The 23,948-nt window shown below is 33.9% G+C and overlaps 1 protein-coding gene across 5 annotated transcripts; it reads right to left on the bottom strand.

Moving 5' to 3' along the window:
• Nucleotides 1-3,815: 3,815 nt before the first annotated feature.
• LOC115987097 (7-methylguanosine phosphate-specific 5'-nucleotidase A) lies at nucleotides 3,816-19,266 on the bottom strand. 5 transcript variants are annotated; one of them, XM_031110555.1, is made up of 11 exons: nucleotides 19,123-19,266; nucleotides 18,816-18,960; nucleotides 17,520-17,580; nucleotides 17,289-17,421; nucleotides 16,876-16,999; nucleotides 16,587-16,643; nucleotides 16,368-16,464; nucleotides 15,574-15,781; nucleotides 12,918-12,978; nucleotides 9,728-9,828; nucleotides 3,816-3,842 (listed from the first exon to the last, which is right to left on the bottom strand). In XM_031110555.1, the coding sequence occupies exons 1-10, from the start codon at nucleotides 19,212-19,214 to the stop codon at nucleotides 9,763-9,765; spliced, it is 1,044 nt and encodes a 347-aa protein (XP_030966415.1). In that variant the 5' UTR covers nucleotides 19,215-19,266; the 3' UTR covers nucleotides 3,816-3,842; nucleotides 9,728-9,762. The 5 variants fall into 5 exon arrangements, 4 of the variants coding, with proteins under 4 accessions (XP_030966415.1, XP_030966414.1, XP_030966413.1 ...); XM_031110554.1 differs by lacking the exon at nucleotides 3,816-3,842 and adding an exon at nucleotides 8,990-9,418; XR_004090969.1 differs by lacking the exons at nucleotides 3,816-3,842; nucleotides 12,918-12,978 and adding an exon at nucleotides 8,987-9,418.
• Between the last annotated feature and the right edge of the window lie 4,682 nt (nucleotides 19,267-23,948).

Here is a 23,948-nt window from a genome sequence, read left to right as displayed (position 1 = left end):
ACACATGTACATCAAGGTAAAATGACCAAAACAGCCACATGACTTTGGGTGCAACTAGGGGGTCCAATAGAATACAAAGCAAAGGGCATTTTGGGGTAATCAAAATCTTTTTATATTGCAACTCTTTGTCACGGGCCAACAGAGGAGCATTTGTGTTGTGTTGTTATGGAGACACCGAGACGGAGAGCAGAGACAGAGAGAGGTAGAGAGTGATTCAGTGAAGCCGAGCACACACATATCGCAGAGAGCACAAAGAAGAGAGACGAGTGACGGAGTGAGAGAGAGTGTTTGAATTTCGGCCTGAATCGTCCGTTTCAGCTTAAACCGGCCATTTCGGCGGTTTCACCGATTTCAACTGATACGGCCTGAGTCGGCGTGAATCGGGCCAAGTCTCAGCCGCGTCAGCACGAGTCGGCAAAAAAAAAAAAAGAAACCACGTGCCCGACGCGGCCCGACGCGCGGTCAGCGGCGTCCCTCGCGCGTCACCGCGTCGGACGCGGGTGCGGCGCCTCTGGAGCCGCGTTGGTGCATCCTAAACTAACAGTAACTGCCCCAGCCACCAATGACCGTGAAGAAACACCATGAACCTCTGCCCCGAAACCTTCCACAATAACCACACTCTCCTTACTAGGATTGAAAATTGGGGCTCGAAGCTAGGCCCTAAATTCCTATGATTTAATAGATAAGGTTCCTTTGCTAGATAACCAATGTTCACAATCCTTATCATCATGACTTACAAGCCCACACCAATAATAGAAATTAGGAAGCTTCTCATACTTAAATGCCACCCATCCTTCCTTACCATCTTCAAAAACAACTTTGTGACCCCGATAGATAGAGTGGTTTTGAAACATCAACTCGAACTCTGATACGCATAAAGTCACCCCCATCATATCATTCTTAAACTGGGTCGAAACTACTGTGCCCATAGTCTTTCCGACTTCCTCTGCAATTTCGACATTCAATTTATTCACTGGTAAGCCATGTAGTTGAATCCAGAATAGTGTGTGAGAGAAATTAATATTTTGGGTAGAAGAATTATTTTCCAAACGTTTGAATAAAACCACGTGTTTATCAAAACTCCAAGGTTCATTCATCAACACTCGCTCAACATCAATGTCTATTTGGAAAGCAAAAAGTACAACATGGTTTCCGATATCCCGAATCTTGAATTCATTCCTAGATTTCTAGTCACTTAAAATTCCGACCAATTGCCTCAACATTCAAAGCATGTTTACTTAAAAACTTTGCTGCCAAGACAAACTCATGATTATCCCGACTCCCTGTAAATGAACATGAGAAGTTTCTTTGTTTGATAGAGTGAAACGGTTCCATTCAGAGAGAATAGAATCCGTTAAATTGACTAAGAAAACTGTTTCCCCAACCCCAAAGAAAAGCCCAACAAATCCTACTAGTAACAATGTTAAAGGAGGGAAAGAAATATCACTCTAAAGAAGATACAATATTCTACTAAGTAAGTTCCAAGGCAGAGCGCCAAAGAGTCTTACATACAGAGAAAAAATTGAAAATCGTAACTAGGCAGAAGTGAAGTTTGATTTAAGTTAATCATTATTTTTCCATATCTTCCTTAGTTTATTTTTCCATCTTAGGATTAATTTGATATCTTTCGTTGTGTGTTTAATCTAATTTTCGACTTTCCATGTTTAAAAATATTTGTTTTATTGTTTTAATGTGTTCCTTATGTGTTGTGATGTAGCGTTTGACATGTTTCGTGTTTTTTTTTTTAATTATTTTTTTTATTTAATGCATTGTGTGTATTTGGGATTTGGATTAGGAATCTTTTAATAATGTCTTTAATGATATATGGTCTATAAACACATAATGGAGATCAGCCCAGTAGATTTAGATGTCTAATACCTTCCCATTCTCATACTAACTTTAGACTTAATGTCTAGTGTGTAGACTTTTGTAAAGGGATCAAAGGCCCCAATTTGGAATCTGGACCTAAACCAAGTGGTGAATCCCAACCCTTCACTTTCGGTCCATTTAGTTGGGGCATACTCCCAAGAGGCAAAATCGTGTATGTGTGTGTGTGAGACCTATACAGGAAAATGTGCTCATAGCTATGGTACTAGGGTTGTGTAGAAAAACCACCTAACTTTTTAACCCATTCGATCCAAACCAACCCGACCTAATCCATATAGGTCCATTAATTGAGGTGGGTTGGGTTGGGTGGGTTAAATAGATAATTTAGCAAGTCGGGTTGTATAGCAAGTTATATTTAACCCGCCACAATCCGACCAACCTGCTGATATATGTATACACATAGTTTGTCATGTTGCAAAACTTGCTGTCACATATTCACCTACTTTATTTCTCTCATCTCTTGCCATTTTTTTTTTCACATTTCTCTTCTTTAATAAACTCCAGCCGCTCTCTCTAAAATTTTGTTATTATTCTCACTCAATGTACATGTCTAATTTCAGATTTTGAGATGATTTTATTTTCAGTGTGATAAAGTTTTCAGTTATTCCAATAAAAAATAATGTAGTATTTGTAATTATTTTTAATAAAAATTGCAATTTTTTCTTTTTCTTTTCTTATTTGTGGGAGCAAAAAATTATGTAATTTAATTGAAATAATTTCATTTAGTCAATTGGATTTGTCAACCCGCCCAACCCGCTCAATCTGCCAAGTTAAACCGTTATGATTTTTAACAAACCTGACAGATTCATAGATTGGTGAGTTGGTGGTAGATTGGAATTTTCCAACTTGCCAATAGTGGGTTAGTTAAAAACATTGTCTTCCACCCGCCCAATCTGACCCACTCAAGGTTATCAAAGAAGAATTTTGAAGAAATTCAACAAAAGAGTGAGACCAAAAGTAAAAATAAAATAAAATAAAATTTTAAAAAAATAATAATAATAATTTAGGGTACAAAATGGATTGGATGAAGAAGTACCATACATAAAAAATAAAAAATAAAAACAAAAATAAAAAGTCTCTCTAGGTTGAAAACTCGAAAGGGCAGCTTAGACAAAAATTAGGTTACAAAAAAAGGTAAAAAAAATTGATAGGTTAAAAACCCGCAAGGACAGTCTATTCGAAAGGAGAGAAAACGATTGAGTGTGAGAGAGCTCGTTAGATTGAAAACCCGAAATGGGGACCTAGGAAAAAATTGACAATTACATTTGAATTACATGATAATCTGATCCTTCTTTATGGAGTATGCAGGCAGCTATCCTTGGCCCAATCACAAAGGATCTAGAGATAACAAATTGAGAATCTTACTTAGTTCAATGCCTAAGTGTGTTTTATTACAAAATTCTAAAATGCAAATATTCATTGCAAAAGAAAAAGTCTTGTTCAAGTCCTTTATTCCCTTGTCTCATTTTCTTCTCATTCTTTGGAATGATGTCCAAAAAATTTGTCCACTCTTTCTTCTAAGTCTTTTCTCTCGTAGAAGTTTGTCCTTCAACGAACTTACAAACTCCTCTGTCATCCCAATGAGTCCCAAGTCTAGCAAAAGTCCTATCCGCTCAATGAGCATCCAATAGTCCAGGTTCTACTTTAGCCTTCACTGTTGGAGTCACATCAGTAGCCACAAAAGAATTTGTGTCCTAGAATCAGCACATGTTCCGGTCCAAATTGTCTCAAGAGTCTGTCATACTTGTAAAAAGATGTTATTCTCAATCCCACCAAAAAGATATGGTCCGATCCTGGTGATATAAACATGGGAAAGTCACATCTCCACCAAGTAAACTCCCAACGGATGTTGTGATTTGTCCTTTGGCACAAGAAGTAAGTCCATTAGTCCTGTGTCTTGCAACCAACATCAATGATTTTTTTGGCTCTTGTAATGCTTCGAGCCATATTCAGACCTGGTAGGCATTAGAACAAAGACAGATAATCAATCAACCAGATAAAGAGCAATAATGGACTACCATGAAACAAGTCTCCTTCTTAGACAAAGCATCCAATCCTTGGATAGTCTTTGCAAGAATCATGGGAATTAGGTCACACCCTTGGCAAGTGCATCAATGAGTTCTAATGTGAGCATCCGCAAAGCCAAGCTCCCTTGTACATAGAATAAATTTTCCAATCAAACAAAAATCTAAGGTGGTATTCTTTTGGCGGATTTCATGAACATCCTCTGCGATCATGGGCATGACAATTTCAGCTGACCTCCTCATGTTCACCTATTGACTTTTAAGTGAAGATGTTACGGTTTGCATGGGAAGACCCACTTGACAAAGTAGGAGCATACTTTTGGTGACATGGAGGGTAAATAACAGAAGCACGAGGGTCACAATCCCAGGATGGTAGAAAATTCCTCAATAGTTGGGTAGAGTTCAGCATTGCCAAACCAAAAAACATGATCTTCAATATCCCAAAATCTAACAGTAGCAAAACTTAGTCTCCAAGCATAAAAATCATGTTTAGGGGTCTTGAAATAAGGTTTTTATAATGTTTTGATAACCTTTTTTTATTTCTCATAAAAATGGTATCAAAACTTTGCTAAAATGGTTTATTAAAAATTGCTCTAAAGGCACCCATTAACATGACCCTTATTCTTTTTATTCTTTTAGGAAGTGAAATAAGAAAATGCAGAAAATTCGAATTTAATTAAGTAGGTCAACATGTGTCAATTTTTTATTTGTGGAGTATAGAGTAAAGCAAAAAAAAGTGGGACAGAAAATTTGGACTTAATCCAATCAGACCATAAGTGATTGTTTAATCATATAACTAATCAGATAAGCCGTGCTTTTGCAAGGACCTAAACATGCCTATAACATGGCAGGACTACAATAATTTTCATATAAGTATTTGTCATACAACGAATTCAAGCCACCGAGAAGGTTTATGTTTGTGTGACCCAAAGATGACAAAACAAGTTGGTTAAGATAGCTTGGTTTTGCAGAAAGATCAGTGTGCTAGCGCCAGCACAGACATATAATAAAGTAATTATAGTTAAAGGTGCCACATGTTAATGAATTTGATGAAAAATTTAAGTTTGATCAAAGTGCTGCATTTTGAAGAAGCTGAAGAGAAGAGCCTGAGCATCTAGTTTTACATAAACTAGTCGCACATCCACACGTTGTGCGTGATAATTTTGTTAGAGTTATCTCATGTATATATATATATATATATGTATATATGTATGTATGTATGTATTTATTATTGTTATTATTATTATTATTATTGTTTTACTTTTGTCTATATAACTTATGTAAAATTCTTATATGGTAAAATTATCCAAATCATGCTATGTAATAGAATAATATTATATTCTTTATAATGTAATAGAATAACATTTAACAATCAAAATTCGTCAAAATGAGCACTATGATCGCTTTTGCTCTCGGTGATCTAACTCTAAATATGGTCATTCTCACTTTTGCACCTTTTGTAGGACTTGAGGCCATTTTATTGAATATTGTCGAAAGCATGTCCATGTCACACTAGAGGCCCGGCTACCTCAAATTAGTTAGATAATTTTTCATACAATTTTTTCTCACTTTGATAAGTATGGGTGGGATTCACAGTTTTTTCATTGAATTTAAGCTTTTTCAATTGGTGGTTGAGGAAGGAGGAAATTTTTTCTCCTTAAATATTTTTGAACGGGGCAAACACTTCATGAAGTCAGTATTCATAGGCAAGAATGCAGCGTTATGGTTGATGAAGAATATAGAACACATTATGGTCGGAATCAATCCCAAATAGTTTTTTACGCTTAAGGAAGGAGATATCGCATACACATTGCAGCAAGGATCAAACTCTTTTGGTCAGCTTCTTTTAGTGTCTGAACTCAAAGTTGGCGGGTGTCAAAGGTCTATCATAATCCCTGGAGGCAAAGCACAAAATGGTTGGAAGGTCTTTGGGCTTGAATCGAGGAAGATGTTGGAACCTGACCAATATGCTTTAGGTGGTTCAGGCAAGGCCAAATTTGTGCTCATCCACAGAGGAGAATGTCAGGGTTTCATCCCTCTCAGTCTTTTGTTAAGACATTGAAGGGTCAGGTGCAGTCAAGGGATGTGATTCAGTCACAACATATTACAACCAAGGATAAAGATAAGAATATGATTCAAGAGGAATTTGTGGAGAGGCAGAATCAATCAAGGGGGTTGTTGGCGATGAATCCAAAACTTATAGGTGCTAAGGGGGGGAATATTCAGGTGGGCAAGCCTAGTACAATGGTGGTGGGAGGAGGGGATAGGAGGGAGCAATGCATTGATGTGGATACTAATTTAGGAGAGCAAATTCCGGCAGAAAATGGGAAACAATTCCCATTAAGTTTCAGTTTGAATTCAAAATCAAATAAAAATGGGAAGAGGAGTGATATTAGGAGATCATGCTTGATAGGGAGTGGATTAATTGTGGAGGTTGATGAGAAAGGAAAGAGACGGGTTTCTTGGGATAGCACTAAAGAGGGAGTAAAAAACTTTAAATGGGTAACATGAGCCGATATAGAACTTGGCAAATGTAAGTTGGGTTTGGGCCCTAACAAGTTGGTAGCCCAACAGACACTTAGTAATTCTAGTTTAGGCCCAAGTACCACAAGCCCAAACACTTTTGAGCCTGGGGAGTGTTCCAAAGATTCTGTAGGGCCTATACTCTCTTCCCATAGTCTCGAGAAGGTTGGGGAGAGCCCTTTGGTGCCTCCGATGAGCTCTATGGTGCTGGCACAGGTGGCGAGATGTCTTGTGATGCCATAGAAGGCATGGGTTAAGGCTGAGAATGCCCAAAAGAGTTGCTCGATGCCTTTGATGAGTACTGTTTCTCTGATACAAGTGGCGTGATGCACCAAGACACCTCATAAGGACTATGATGAGGCCAAGAAGGCTGGAGAGAGCCTTTTGGTGCCTCCGATGAGCTCAGTGGTGCTGGCACAGGTGGCTAGATGTATCGTGATGCCACAGAAGGCGTGGGTTAAGGCCGAGAAGGCTGGAAAGAGACTCTCAGTGCCTCTGATGAGTATTGTTTCGCCAATACAGGTGGCGTGATGTACCACGTCTCAGAAGGACTATGATGAGGTCAAGAAGGCTGGAGAGAGCCTTTCGATGTCTTCGACGAGTGTTGTGACCTCGACACAAGTGGTGCATTGTCCCGCTAAGCCTTGGAAAGTTTGTTCTGACATCGAGAAGGATGAAGAGATTCCTTCGGTGTCTCCGATGAGTATAGAATTGTCGGAAAAGGTGACGTACTGCCTCTAGAAGCCTTAGAAGATGGTAAAGAGTGTCATCTGCGATGGAATTTGCTCTTTTGGCTTCAAACTAATGAATGGAAGATCAGGTTTGATAGTTCTATGGTCGTTGAACCTCATCCCGTTGCCATGATTGGTTAGCCCTTCTTTCTTCGATCTTCTTATAGGGTTGTCGAGAGCTAGTCTTTTGGGCTTGGGAGATATGGGTGGGAAGGAGAATGTAGTGTTTCATGCAGATTCTCTTAGCTTATCTAGGGTTTCCTTTTCAGCGACAGATGCAATGGTTTTATCAGTGGGTTTCGGTGAGAGCGAGGAATTCTCAGATTGTGCTCCTCTGAAGATTATTACTCCAAATGGGTTGACTACTTCGGTAGAACAAGAGGAGGACGATGAGATTTTGAGCCTTGAGGCTAAGTTGAATATTTTTGGATGGGTGAAGCAAAAAATTTCCGGTTTCAGTAAATTGGTTGGGCTTTCTATGAGCCGTCATGAGACACTATGCATTGCTCTATTACAAAGGTTGGAATCTGTGAAGGAGGCAACCAATGTGTTACATAGGGAAGTCAGTGGTAATCAAAAAGTTGTTAAATCTAAGAACAAGGGAAGAAGAGAGCTAAGAAATTTGGTCTCATTGGTGAATTATGATTGGAGATAGAATGTTTAATTGGTGCTTCTGTCAGTAGTTGGGAGACTTTAGTTGTTATGAAGCTAAAAATGATTTCAGGGAATGTTAGAGGTTTAAATGATCCTCAGAAACGTTTGGTAGTGAAAAATTTGTTACAAAAGTGGAAGTGTGATGTAGTATGTCTATAGGAGACAAAGATTGCAAGGATTAATAGACAAATGGTTTGTAGTTTGTGGAGTTGTCCGTATGTGGATTGGGTTGCTTTGGAGGCGGATCAGACTGCTGGTGGGGTATTGATTATGTAGGATAAGAGGGCTTTGGAAAAGATGGAGGCCATGGTTGGTACTTTCTTAGTATCAGTTAAGTGGCAAGGGGTGGTAGACGGTTTTATATGGGCATGCTAAGGGGTTTATTTTTCATATTAATTGCTCAGTAGAATCCATGGCCCGGAAAAAATTCAAACGATTGGAATTAAGAAGAAATAGGTTTCTAAATATATAAATAGAATAGTTTTTGTTAGAAGTCAATCATTGCACATGAGGAGAGAAAAAAAAAATCAAATGAAAAGATAACGTATCAAGTCTAAAAGGAATTTCATAGAACAAATGTCATGTTGTACAAAAATAACATATACAGAACAACTAAATAGGTGAATTCAAAGCAACCCAAACTAAGCATTTAAAGAAAAACACATGTAATAAAATTAACAATTAAAGAGAGAAAAAAACTTCAATCACAAAACTAAATCACATAAGCTCAATATAAAGTTCTAAAGAACATAACAATTTATCAACCTAAAGCAGAGATGCAAAAAAAAAAAAAAAAATTCACCAAAAAATTGAGAGAGAGAGAGGGTCTTTTTTTGTGAGGGAAAAGAATGTAAAGAATTGAAGAGAGATTGACAAATTTATAGTAAGAGTGTGAATAAGAAATGACAAAAAAAAGGAAGATGAAGAGTGATACGTTTTAACGTAGAGGGTAGTGGGGAGATGAAAATGTAAGGTAGAGGGTAATGGAGAGATGAAAAGGTAAGGGATAGAAAAATGTTAGAGAAAGTATAAATATTTTTTAAAAAATTAGTAAATGTTAAAAAAAATTATAGGAAAATTGGAAAAAAAAATGATAATGATGTGGACACTGATGAGGCTTAACTGGAGTGTAGCAACAATAAATTCTACCCTTAAGCTTTTAGATATATATAGATTATGGACCATCACTAGCAAGCTAACCCAAAAGGCTTTTCATGGGAGTCTAGTAATTCCGAAGGGGCATAGTTAAATTGAATCAGCTAATTTTTTATACCTACTCAAATTAACATGGTTTGGCTAATAAGTTCTTGCGCATATGATTCATCTTCCAACTATCAACACAATTCATGCCAACCTAACAAAACTACCCATCTTTTATCACTGTAATAGTATAGTGCCCATGTAATATAGTGACAATCTCCATAGCTCTTTTGATCATCCTCCACACTAAAAATTTAGCTCCATCATGTGTCACGGCCATTCTGAACCCTAGCATCAGTACTGATCTTATAAAATGATAAAGGCAACATTGCAGGCATAAGGGTATGCATGGAGCTTCCTAGATCAGTAGCTGACATGCACAAATCCAAATTTCCTAACCTGAAGGCACGAAATTATCATGGAAGTGAAAACCCAAGCCCAAAAATAGGATCACAAAATTGCAATAGCTTTGAATGTAGAGGTTGTACCTTTCTAGGATCAAAATCAGATAAAAAGAAAATATTAATGTAGGTGTAAATCCACCACCAATACCATTCTAGTAAAGATATAAAGGCCCATAAGTTATGAAAATTATTCATCAGAAGAACATTAAATAATATCATTGCAAATGCCATTTTAGCCTAGCTTGTTCTATATAAGTATGCATGAAGGCTTCCTCCAATGAAGTCGTATATGGTAATAAATCACCTTCAAACAAATGAAGTTGAGAGGTAAGGTGGCATTTAATCAACTCCAGCTGAACATAGCTGAGAGACAAGCTTGACTACTCCCCACATGGGTGCATCATTCTGCAAGTAATACAATAAGCTGTATTAGCAATATAATCCTTATTAAGGATACGATATCTTTGGCAAAATCTAGCTAGACTACCCCAACATCCAGACGGGCGTAGTAATACTAATTTTTGTGCTTGTGTAGAGATCTCTTGTAACCAAAACAGTCTTAACTTTACATCATAGAGAGTTGACTCCCACATTTTTTTCTGATCAGAAGTTCCATTAATGTAGACCCTGCATACAAAATGCTTCAATACTTGGGATGTCATATGGTCAAGAAGATTACTGATGCGGGGGCAACAAGGACAAGGAAGAAGCTTTATCAAGGCCATTTCAAATTTATAAGTTTCAGTTTATTCAATTTTAGACAATAAGGATATTTTAGGAATCTAATAAAATATGGAACGGGACAGATCTACGGGATGTAATTAATTGGAATTTCATGTTTTGTAATAAGGCCACACTTGTTCTATTCATGGTTTTAATTTGAGCCCGAGATAGCTTGTAGACCAAGTTGGCTTCTGGTTTTAAGTAGATGCAATAGGCGTTAATTTTTTTTTTTTTTTTTAATCATTGGTTTATGAATTTTGTAGAGTTTGGAACTTTGATGCGGCCATAGAAGATTAATTTTTTACTACTTCACCAATTCGTCTATTCAAGATTTATTTTATGGGGTCCATATGTGAAGTCCAATCAAAGTTTGGTCATGTGGTTTTAAAAATCTACTTGTGTCCTAGAGTTAAATCAATTTTTAATTTAGGTTTCTGTTCGTATCAACCCAAAAAAAAAAAAGTCTTTGTTTAACACAATATGCTCAATTTTGTATTAATGGCAAAAAAAAACCTGTAATTTCTTCAATCCCTTGAATAAAAGGTATTTTGATAGTTTAGTCTTTTTTTTTTTTTTTTTTTTTGGGAAGAATTTTGATAGTTTAGTTGAGTCTAGAATTTTCTAGATCATAAGTATCTAAGATTTTAATTCATTTATGTCCAATTTAGTCTTTTTTTTCTAAACTATTATCAATAGAACATATATTTTTGGTGTCCACTTTTCAAATTTTCCAAAATGCCCTCACACATTAATCACAATAAATTTTAAAAATTTCAAATCATAGGACCAAATAAGGGAAATAATAAATTTCAAACACCTAAAATTTAGGTACATTTAAAATTTAAAACAGATTCCCTCATATTCCCCAAATTCATATAACTAAATGTATGTTTCTGGCTTTAGAATATTAAAATAGAGTATAAATATGAAGTTCTTATAGCTTCTTCTACTTTTCTATTTTTTTTTTTTTTAAATTTTTAAAAACACATGTAGTTCATGTAAGAGACTAGTTAGTTATAAATCTTATTAGAATTCAAACTAAAATTTCTAATACTACTAGTACAAGAAAGAGTTCTTACACATATTTATGCTCAATATACTTAAAGGATAGTGCTCAATATACTCAAAAGATAGATGGAATTGATTAATTATTGGGTGTTTTCAAGCACCTTTGTGTGTTCTTTTCTCATTTTTTCTTCTCTCTTTCCCTCCTCTTTCTTGTGTTATTATTCACAGGTACTATTTTGCATAGTTATCAGAATCAAACCAAAGGTCGACCTGGCTAAAGGATTGGTTCATTAGTTCAACCATACATTAATTAATTATAATAAAATATTTTATATTTATAAAAATAAGTATAAAAAAAGTCATTAATGTAAATTATAAAAAGGAAAATAGAAAAATTATATCATATGACAGAAATTTAGAACAAATAAAAAACTAAACACATCATTCATGCAATTGTAAAATGTTATATAATTATATATAAATTATAGAGGCATGTAGATAATCCATTCTAATATATATAAGATTTAACAACTAATAATATAAATACACTGAAAAGTAAATTCTTGAAGTAACATTATAGTTTAATAAATTAAAAAAATACATAAAATAAGAATAACATACTTAAGGTTTTCAGGTTTGACACATCTCCTAGTAGCTCTTAGTGGCTAGAAGTACTTTTTTGCTTATTTGAATAGCTATCATAGTTAGGCTTGAAATACCATTGTATCCATCAAAATAAGAATAGCTATCGTAGTGGTAAATGGTATTGACTGAAAAAATATAATAATAAACAAAAATGTAACTTTTCTAATAGTAATGCACAGAATGACACAAACAAGTAGGTCTGGGGCTTAAGATTCTCTTATTTTTCCATTCGGTCTTGTCTTATCTGTGGTTCAAAGCAATTCACCTGTAAAGTTTCTGTGGTTTTCACAGTTTGAGACTGTATCGTTGCTTATCCGGTATGTAACTTCAAACCATTCCAGATTTTATTTCGAAACACAGTTTAACCAGTGGTCCGGTACGGCATTTATAATACTTCTATTTTGTTCATTCAGCACATAAACACAAAATTTCTTTCTTTCCTTCTTCAAAACCCTAAGTCAAGCTGTATCTCTTACCTATCGAAATCCATAAACCTCACTTTCTCTATCAAAAAGCCATAAAAAATAATAAATAAATAAATAAAACTCAACAACCCCTAGCCAATCTCAAGCCCTAACCCTTTCTTTTGCAACTCAAAACCCAAGATCCAGAAATCAAGCCCTCACCCTTTCTTCTACAACTCAAGACCCTAGATCTGGAAATCCTACTAGAACTTAATTCACCACAAGTACATGTTAGACATATTCCCCAATTAATCCAACATCACTCTCTTCAGTTAGGTTCTTAGGAAAACCCTTATGTTTTAGGTTATTTTTCTCTCTTTCTTATCACAAATCTGGTCCTACATCAATTACCCAAAGACAAAGTCATTCTAACAAAATGAATGTTGCCAAATCCACAGATTCATCTAGATAGCTATACAAGATTTTTCATCAGATATTTTGATTGCTTAATTTAGTCAGATAAAATCATTGCCTAAGGTTGTGACAGCAGTCCAGGAGAAGAATACCGATTAACAAGACTATTCTTGAGGCACACCAAAAGGAGGAAATAGACAAACCAAATATGTGTTGTTACAAGGCATTCAACTCACTAGGCCCACTGGTGCATGTAGTAACTTATTTACCAATTAGAAAAAGAAAAGGAATTCAACTCACCAGGTAAACAACATCAAAGGCTTTGCTGTAGCTACTAAGAGATTTCTCAATATGGTCATTCCTGAAATACCATTTTATAGGGTTTAGTAACTAAAAAAGTATGTGATTACAGAATTAATAATAAGCAAGGAAGATGGACAAGTAAAAGAAGCCTCAATATCATGATTAAAAACTAACAAATAGATTGCCTGTCCTCAGTATTATTTTTTATGCGTGATTACAAGGATACAACATTAGTGGTGCTTTAAAGCTTTAACTAAAACAAGTGATCACTCAAATCTGCAACTGAAAATGACCATAGCTTCCCGCAGAACCAAATAACTGATCCTTTTCTTTCAGCAGCTATTGCACTTTACACACAGATTCCAACTTGCCAATCAATATAAATTTTATGGCATGGTTTTTACTCTTTTTTGGAGGGTGTGGGGGATGGGGGAGAGGGGGGATTGGTTACTAGTCATGCCCAAAGGTGACACAAATAGAGTGCCCATCTCAAAGTATTTATAACAAGAAAAACTCACCTTAACCAGTCCTTGGTAATATAATCAAGCATCTATAATTTAGTGATAATCTGATATTGATAACAAAGACAGTCACTTTTTTAAGCATCTTTTTCCCATTAATCAAAACTAATCCCTATTTCTCTTCCACAATTACAAAGAAAACATCTTCTACGTCCACACTTAGCACTGCATAGCTTGATAACCTGCTAACTGTAAAGTATTCCTCTACAATCTTAACAAAGTGTTTGTTTCACAGAAACAGGTCAATAACAAATCATATGATCTTATAAACCATCTTTCAGCAGCAATGTAATCAATCTATACACAATTGAAAAATAAAATTAATAGCTTTGAAAAGGCACCCTCAGTTGAACAACACAAATTCCTGTAAAGAATAAGAGGCTAGAAGTCTAAAATACGTTTTACTTGCAAATTATTGTAATTACAACTTCAGATGGAGTTTAAGGAACTTGGCAGTTTGGAAAGCACAGCTCTTATCTTTCCATTTAGCTGCAGGCTGTTGGATCAATTGCACCCTCTTCTGGTTTCAACAGCATGTATGCACCTCCTACCTCAATCTATTTTCCATCAGGCAGGCTACCCACATCCATTCTTACCTTAAAACAAGGACATTATAATTGACACCTTGTTTTCTTTTTTTATTTCCTTTTGAATGGTATGGTGTGAATACACACTTGCCTTGTTGGTATTTTGGCCCTTATGAACTAAGTGACTATAGGTGAGGTCATTCTTCTAAATTAGAGTCAATGATGGGCTTCAACGCTGAACCCAAATCTCACTCTCCTTTGATTAGATTTTAACAAAGAGTTGCATGATGTTAACTAGAGCAGTTACCTTTATCCAATGCCAGTGAGAGCAAGCCCTAGCTCATTCTATCTTCCTAGTTTCTGTTTTTGGATACGTAATGATATTTTATTAAGAGAATAGACTACTATATGCGCACAACAATGAACACAATGTACCCTAAAAAACAATGCACAAAAACAAAATCATTCTTTGAAATCTACAAGGGAATTGCTATTTAAGACCCCACCCACACACAAGACCAATCATATATAGATCTAATCATCAATGATTCCAACTGAGAAATTGATCTTTCTGGATCTTCAAAAGTTTGTCTGTTTCGTTCCCTCCACAATATCCACATCAAACATAGAGGGACAACATACCAAATATCCAATGAGTGCGTCCCAAACCAATTTCTACGTGCAAACAAGAGATCAACTACCCACTTAGGTAACCCATTTAATCCCAAAAACTCTAAAGACAAAGCTCCACAAAGCATAAGCAAGATCACAATGTATCAATAGATGATACACCATCTCCCCACTGAACCAACCAACTAAATATGAACCTCTCTTGATTAGATTATCACAAGTAAGAATCATCCACCATGTTGCTATCCAAACAAAGAATGAAACCCTTTTTGGAGCCTTTACCCATAAAAAACTCTTCCTAGTTTCTTGAACTGCTCAAGAACATTCCTGAACAAGAAACTTGTTGGATATGTTGCTACGCTACAGTCTCCATCCTCAAACAAAAATCCTAATCAGGAAAACCAAAAGAGCTCTAACATGAAAAGAATAAAATCAGCAAAAAGGATTTGGAAACAAACATTTAGTTTACAGAAATAGAAATATTAAACAAAGTGCAGAAACAGTAAAAAAAAAAAAAATTAGATCTATTGTCTGGTACCAGGATTTGAGAAATTTGAAATGTTCGATTGTTATCCAAGAGCATTGTGCAGTGAAGGAACTAAATATGCATTCTATATGCTTTTACAGCGACTGATGTTAATCCAAAATTAATTTTCCTAGAACTCTTCATAAATGTTTCAAAATATATTTTCCAATGACAAAAAGAAAAAGGAAATATGATAGCGTCTCACAAGCACTTTACATTACATGAGGATATAAGTACATGTAGTGATAACTTCATAGAATTCAGACAAAGGAAGACTTATATGTTTAAAGATGGTTAATGAACAGGGATATATGTACAATTTATTCAAGTGATATACTAATATAATAAGAATAGTTTTTTCTTTTTTTTCTTTTTTTTTTCTTTTTTTCTTTTTTTATATAAGTAATATAATAAGAATAGTGGGTGTTGGGAAAGTTTAGAAAACTTACAGAAAACCCACTGATATTCGAGTCTCATAGTTCAAACCATCAGACATTCCCAAGTCTCCAATGTGATCACCAAGAAGCAGCACATTGGTCCTCCTCTTCACCGAGGCATTGTCATCAGTTGACCCATTAATATCACCCAATCGGTCATGTAAAGGAGCAGCCATATCAAGAGCATGCTCATTTTTATTGAGGCTATGAATAGTCTTCCCTGTAAATATTTGCAAGCATAATTAAAAACAGATCCAATATGAAAACCCTGTTTTATAGGTCTAATATAAAAACCCGAAGACAAAAGTAACCAGAAATGATTAAGTTATTATACATTACTTGCTTAAAGATTTTTTAACGATATGTATATAACGGAAATACTAACATAGGTATGAAATTAATATTCTGTTGTAAACTGGCACTACTCAAGGATCATTCAATTGATACCCAAAAAACTTGTCATCAATCAAATATGAACTTGACAAAATAATCACGTCAATTTCACTATACGACTTTCTTGTGTGTTAGTTTTATCAAATAGACACAAATATCTCAAAAGAACTCATTTCCACTGTTTCAGAAAGGAGTTCATAAAACTCAAAGAATGCGTGCCAGATTTTCTAAGCTGGCACAGCAAACTCCATGGACAGAAACTCAGAAAGTAATCTAATCAGGCCATTATAGATCAATTGAAAGCTTCAGACATGCAACTTTATGTAGATTACAGGAAACGCATGAATATGAAGTGGAACTCACTCCTATTATTATAATAAGTTTCTTCAAGGGTTAGAAGAACTAAAGGATACCTTTAAAAGAGACAAGGCGACCGTCACTGTCAAATATCATTCTGTTTGAGACAATTTTAACATTTTTGAAAGATCTATGAAGTTTCTGCCTCAGGACCTAGTACGGTGAGAAAAAAGGCATCGACGCTTAAAAAGAGTTCAAGTCAGGCCTAAACTTAATGAATAAAGGTGACGTGTTTGGAATATGAACCACTGTAAGGAAAAATTTGTTAAACTAACCTCTTCTATGATATCAGCAAGCCCTGCGGAAAATATAAGAACAGGAATGTCTCTTTCCTGCAAATTATAAATAGACAGAGTAAAATATTAAAAAAAGGCAGAATGTCTCGGATAACCAATAACCAACATAAAGCGATCAGCTAAACTAGCTAGTACTATACAAAACAGACCCAAAATCAAAAGACCAAATTTTTCATTGGATAGCTTGGAATACTTTGTGTCACAATCATACAAGTCCCAGATTAGAGTCCAGCGAAAAAGAAAATACCTTGGTTGAGATTAGACTTACCTCCAAAAATTCAAAAAGTTCAGCAACACCCTCCCTAAAAGCAATTGAGGCATTAGCAACGGATTGCTTTATTGCATCATATGTAAGGCCTCCCTCAATAAGAAGTGCATGAGTTTTCCCCCACCTGCAACAATGGAATCAACAGTTATATTCATAGGCCATATAATTAACAAGGGATAATTTTCCAACAAACATCAACATTTAGATGGATAATTTTCTTATTGGTACCAAATGGGTCTTGTACCCATGACCTTATCGTCCACCCACACTTATGAGACAAGGAAGTGCCATTAAAGCAAGGGCTCAATGGAATTGTTGGGGAATAACTAAATTGTCTCATTTAGATGCTTATAAGCTACAATAATGGGTATATTAGATTAAAGAAATGCATCACAGTTATTGATTTCATGTACCACTCCTCCATGAGCCTTGTTTTCTCTTCGATTGGAATTGTTGGGGAAAACTCTAATGGATGATAATATTCAAATAATTGCCGCCTCTTGGCATCAAATTCTGGATTCTCCTGTCGCAAAAGGCCATGACTGCCTACACATGTTATTAGAGAAAACTGAAAGCTAATCCTACAAACAGAGTAATAAGAAAGAAAATAATTACATAACAAAGTAATTGCCGTAAAGACTTACTTGACCCAAGTTGGCCATTGATCGAATACTTTGTTAATGTGCGATCAAAATCTGCAATTACCTGATATTGAAAATAAAAGAATACAATGTGGGTTAAAGAGTAAACTATGAATATCCACTCCAAAAAATTATTCAAAAGAAATGAAGAATTAATTGATCCTCTCTCCCATTTGTTTTCAATTCGATAAAAATAAATTTATATTATCTCAAGCCCAATTCTTCTTGTTACCTAATAAGAACATAAACAACAACAAAGAAAATAAACAACACGATTTCTAAATATGAGCTCTGATTACCACTAACATAATGCAGTAATTGAACCACGGACATGTGCTTATAGAAGCAACAAACTACCACTATCCATAAACGCCTCTCGTCACATAAATCACGTTTCATATCCAAAAAACAAACAAATGTGAAATTCTATTTTTTTTAGTGGTAATTAAAGTACCATGAGCCCCTCTATTTCAGCTCGATGGAATGAATTCTAGAACAATGTTTTAATACATAATACAATCACCATAAACATAGCATTTTGTGAAGAGAATCTAATATACCCCTCAACATCCAAATTGTACTAGGAAATGTACTTATAGAATACACCAATACTAATAATATGTCAAAAACCCGAAGGAGTTGGTTTAGTGATTCTTGGGTTCAAAATCTCTTGCCCCCATTGGGGCCACCTCTAGTGGATTCTTTCCTGTAATAATTTAGCGTGTGTTGGACGAGGGACTACATATACTCGAGAGAATAGACAGATACTCAAACATAGCATTTTGTGGTAATTAAAGTACCATGAGCCCCTCTATTTCAGCTCAATGGAATGAATTCTAGAACAATGTTTTAATACATAATACAATCACCATAAACATAGCATTTTGTGAAGAGAATCTAATATACCCCTCAACATCCAAATTGTACTAGGAAATGTACTTACAGTATACACCAATACTAATAATATGTCAAAAACCCCAAGGAGTTGGTTTAGTGATTCTTGGGTTCAAAATCTCTTGCCCCCATTGGGGCTGTCTCCAGGGGATTCTTTCCTGTAATAATTTAGTGTGTGTTGGATGAAGGATTACATATACTCGAGAGAATAGACAGATACTCAAAGAGGTCTGGACACCCTCGTTTGTCAAAAACTAAAATAATTAATAAAATTGGAATTGTTTTTTATTTTTATTTTTAATTTTTAAATGTTTGGTTAGAATTATTCAATTTTAACATTAAGAATTGAACATTGTTTGGTTTTTGAATTATTCAGAATTTCACCATAATGAAAGCCAAAAAGACCTGGAGTTTTTGATGACCGGTGCTTCGAATTGCAGCGATTTTCTTGTCGAGAAGCTCACGGTCACCGACTACCATCTCAGAAGCAACCGTGGAGATGGAGATATCATTTCCTTCCATGCCGATTGGTAAACTATTGAACCAAACCCTAGCCAAGAGAAAAAAATGAAAGTATGTATATACATACATAGATGTACGTAAATGCAGTGATTATGAGTGTGAAGGAAATGTAGATGTATAATACTGATAATAATAAGTATATGAATTATGAAAGTGTGAAGTATTGATTTGGGAGTGAAGAGAGAGGAACCTGGGAGTGGGAGCAAAGAAGGAGTGTTTGCGAACGGTGGTGAAGGTGCGAGGGATATTGGTGATGATGCTGCCTTGCAGTCGATTACTCATTTGAGTGTGTTTCTGTTGATGGAAAGGGAAATAATTTATTGCCCTTCCCGTATATCGCTCTTCTCTTTTTGCATTGCATTTAAATACTCTACATTTATGAATTTTTTTTTTAAGATAATAAAGTTTTTTTTTTTTTTTTTTAAAGTAATCGGATATACTTATTAGAACACACATGAAAATAGAAATATTAGGTTTCATTTGGGAGTTCAAAAGGAAATAGAATGATTATAAAGGAATGAAAATTAATGGAATGTATTTAAGTAAGGAAAATGAATGGAAAAAAATGGAATGGAATAAAATTAAATAACTTGATTGGATGTTTTAAAATAAAGGAATAGAAAGGAATGAAAATTAATAGAATATAAGTAATCTTTTTTGGAAGTAATATGGAGAGAATGGAATGGAATCATTTTATGACAATATTACTATTAGACCCTTATTTTAAAATAAATAATTGAATATATAGGGGTATTTTGGGAGTTTTAGTAAAAAAATCATTAAATCTAATTTCATTCCCTCCCTTTCCTCACAATTTTGGGGAAAATGAAAATTTGAGGTTTTAAGAAAATAGAAAGGAATGAGTGTTCCCTCCTACCTATTTCATTCACTCCCACTTAAACTCTCAAATAAGGGAATCAATTTTTCATTCCCTTAATTAAAACTCTCAAACAAAGGATTGAAAGAATATTTTAAAATGATTCTTTTTATTCCTTTCCATTCCATTTCCTCCTCCCATACGAGGCCTTAGTGTTTTAAATCGGGATAATAAAGTCAAATTAATGCATAATCATGAAAATGATTTTTTTTTTTTTTTTGGGTAGGTAAAATATGTATAATTATTCCATAAAAAAAAAAAAAAAAAAAAAAAAAAAAAAAAAAAGAAGAAGAAGAAAGAATGTACAATTCTAATATTTACTTTAATGGACACTCCTAAAAGGCTTGGGCTAATTTCAGCAAACTTTTCAAAATTTGATCAACTTAGTCTCTAATCGAAAAAGAGGAGATTGATCAACTTAGTCTTTGATCGAAAAAGGGGAGAAAATTGTGTTACGGTTTAGAGATTAAATTAGTCACTTTTGAAAAATCTTGAACATGACTGACATTAGCCTAAACTTGTGTTAACTATATTTTACCCTTTAATTTATGGACAAAACTTAAGTACAATATCTTAGGTGCTATTCCTTAGAATTTCCTCTTAAGATTCAGTCATGTGTCTACTTAATTAAAAAATACACCTTCATCCCATAAGAAAAAATCTCCATGGCAAAATCTTAAGAGATCTAAGGAACAACACTTAAGTACCGTACCTAAGTCTTGCCCTTAATTTATTATCTATTCTACACTAAGGTTTTTCTTTTTAAAAATATTATATCAACAACACTTCACATTAGATTCTAAGTGGCAAGTTGTTGCTAATTGTTACCAATGAGTAAAACAGTAATTTTAGTAGTGGGTTTCAAATTAGAACCAATAAAAACTTACTACTTAGAATTTGTTGTGAAAATATTGTGAAAGTAAACTTAGCACTTCTCTTTTCCTTATAACACTAATTTTTTCTATAGTTTAAATTAAGACACTCAATTTCTCTAAAATACATTATTTATACTAATTTTCATTAAATGATTAAAAAATTTAAATATTTTCTATTTTCTATTTTACCACCCACTTAAAAAAAAAATCATCAACACTGCTTCTAATAGGAAATTCGGTATTTATTAAAACAAATATAACTTTTTAAGATTTGTTTCAAGATGAATGAATGTACATAGTTTATATTTTAAGAGAAATGAATATCTTATTCTAAATTAGTAGAGAAGTGAGTATAATATGGAGGAACATTCCCCAGGTCCAGTTGAAACATTGCTTTAGAGAAGCTAATCGTTGTGCAGACACTCTTGCCAAGTTTGGAGCTGATATGGAGGATGATTTTGTTGTTTTTGCTTCTCCTCCTTCTATAATTGCTAATCTTTTGTTTTCGGACAAGTTGGGCGTGACCTAAGATCGTATTTGTAATTCTGTGGTGGCTACCACTTAGTTTTTAATATATTTATCCAGTTTACCAAAAAAAAAGAAGTGAGTATAATAATAAAATAAAATAAAAACATAGTTGGTGGTCACTTCAATTTCCCAACTATTTTCTGTTTGGTAAACTATCTAAACAACATATTTTCAGTTTTTAAATAATATTACACACTTTTTCACCCACACATATTTCAAAAAACTACAAACAACATTACTCAAACTCCTCTACCAAACGGGCCTGTATTAACAACTCCTCCTCCTGGCTCCATGAATCATATCCATTTTTTAAACCGGACAAAATTTAGGTATAGTTTCTTAGGTACTATTCCTTAGATTTCTTTCTTAAAATTCAGCTATATAATTACTTAACTTAAAAATACACTTCCATCCCATGAAAAAAATCCAGATGGCAAAATCTTAAAAGAGGAATCTAAGAAACAACACCTAATTACTGTACATAAGTCTTGCTCTTTTAGATTATACTTAATACTTAGGGATAGCTAGCTAGCTAGCAAATATGATTGTGTAGTTTTCTTATTAAAAGATTCATGTCACTTCATTAATAATTTAAATGTAGGAAATTGCTACGGATTTTCAAAATAGGACAAAGTTTAGCTACAAAATTGATTGTAACTTTAAGTTACAATTTTATTCAATATCTTTTTATTGGAGGTAAATTTTTGCAAATTCATCGTTAGATTATATTTTTTTTTCTTATATCCTTCATGCTTGTAAAATTTCTAAAAAATTAAAAATCAATAGCTATATCATCAATAAAATGTTTAAATTGCAAGTTTTTGTATTTTAAAATTATGCATAAAATATAACCTTATAGATCATATAGTAAATAATATCCGATTAATACTAAATTTGACATGTGTATTATGAGCGTAAAAAACATGTAATTTAACGATTAGATTTTCAAAATATGTAATAATATTTTGCAGTTAAATTTTATCCTTTAAAATATGCACTGAATTGCATTTTAGTAAAGATTGAGGTAGGGTCTGTGCCTGTGAAAGACATCTGAATGTAGTTGATATTTGTGGCTGCAACATTAATCTTAAAAACATGCAATATTCAATATATACTAAATAATGTAACTTATTTCTTTTTCCGTACAAGATTATTATTTGGTAGAATATTCAATAAAGTAGATTATTTCTTTCTCAATTTACTTTTGACTCCCTTTTTTTCCTTACTTTTCTTTTCTTCCATCCTTTTGTTTTTTGCTTTCATATCAGTCGTCCCTCCTCCACTACGATTGCATTTTCTCTCTCTGCTCCTGCTTATCTTTTCAAAAGACAAGTTTAGTTTGAAACATGGAACTCATCTTTAAAAAAAAAAAAAAAAAGTTCCACTAAGATTCCCTATTTAGTCAATATTGTCTTTCACTTTTTTTTTTTTTTTTTTTTTTTTTTTTTTTTTTTTTGTGAGAAACACAAAGCACTGCTATTTAAGCAAATAAATTTTAAAATGTATTATTAAACAACAATGACCTGAAAAATGTGATAAAAAAAAAATTGAAAAATAAAAAACAAAAGGAGTGTAAGACTCAAGTTAGTGTAGTATATATAATTTAGAGTGAAAAAACATGTTTGTGTTTTGGAACATATAAATAGTGCCAACTAAAAGAACAGAGAGAAGGGCAGTAATAAACGACAATGAAGAGATGATTAAAGGAGAGAAAAAAATATTAAAAGAAGTTAAGGGTAAAACATGAATCATTATTTTAGTATACCAAACATCATTCATATATTAGGAAAAAAAAAAAACTATTGTTAGAAATTGAAGAGTAGTATGAAAATGAGATACGACTTAAATCAAATAGTATGTTTGATAAAATAAAAATAAATCTATTGAAAATAAAAATTTGACAAATTAAAAGTGATAAGCTTTAGGATGAGAGGAAAACTACACAGGCTTATGAAATATATAAAAAGCTAAACATTGGCATGGATATGCTTGTTTGGCTAAAATGCATTTCACAACATTCTAAATTTCAAGTCGCTTTTAAATCAATCCATCAAAGAGATATGATATTTTACAATATTTTTATAACAAATCTTAAGTGGCAGGTTACTACTGGTTGTTATTATTGGGTTAAAAAAGTAATGTCAGTGCTAAATTCAAATTTGAACCAATAATAACTAATCACCTATGATTTATTATAAAAATGTTATGGACATAACACTTCTCATCCATCAAATTTTGATAGTACTATTTACACCCTCAGGAATTAAATGATGTGTCAATATTCCCCTTTGTCCCCTCCTTTTATATTTGCCATTATTTTGTACAGAATCGTGTCGTTTTTACACCACAATCAGGTACACCATTTAATTAGCAACACCCTAATCATCCTAGGCAATTTGTCCACTTCCAATGATCCATCAACTACATCATCAAAACCTCTTCAATTTTCCTTAAAAAATTGTAAACACTATTATTATACTCTTATTTCGTTAAAAGATGATACTGATGGTGTCATAAATAATCCCAAGTCCATAACTCGTCCATATGTCTCGTCCAACGAAAGAAGCTACAATAGGCGGAGAAAATTGCAAGCGTACTGGCGAACCTCGTCCATATATGGACGAGCAATACCTCATGAAATCTACTCATCATTTATGAATGACAAGCCTTCCAAGATGATCTCGTCCATCTTCCACTAAAAATGGACGAGCTCATCCTGGAGGTCTCGTCCATCCT

The sequence above is a fragment of the Quercus lobata genome, chromosome 4 (genome assembly GCF_001633185.2).
Source record: "Quercus lobata isolate SW786 chromosome 4, ValleyOak3.0 Primary Assembly, whole genome shotgun sequence".
In the NCBI taxonomy this organism is placed as follows: domain Eukaryota; kingdom Viridiplantae; phylum Streptophyta; class Magnoliopsida; order Fagales; family Fagaceae; genus Quercus; species Quercus lobata.
Note: the sequence above shows the minus strand (reverse complement) of the source record. Positions and strands in the feature narration are given on the sequence as shown.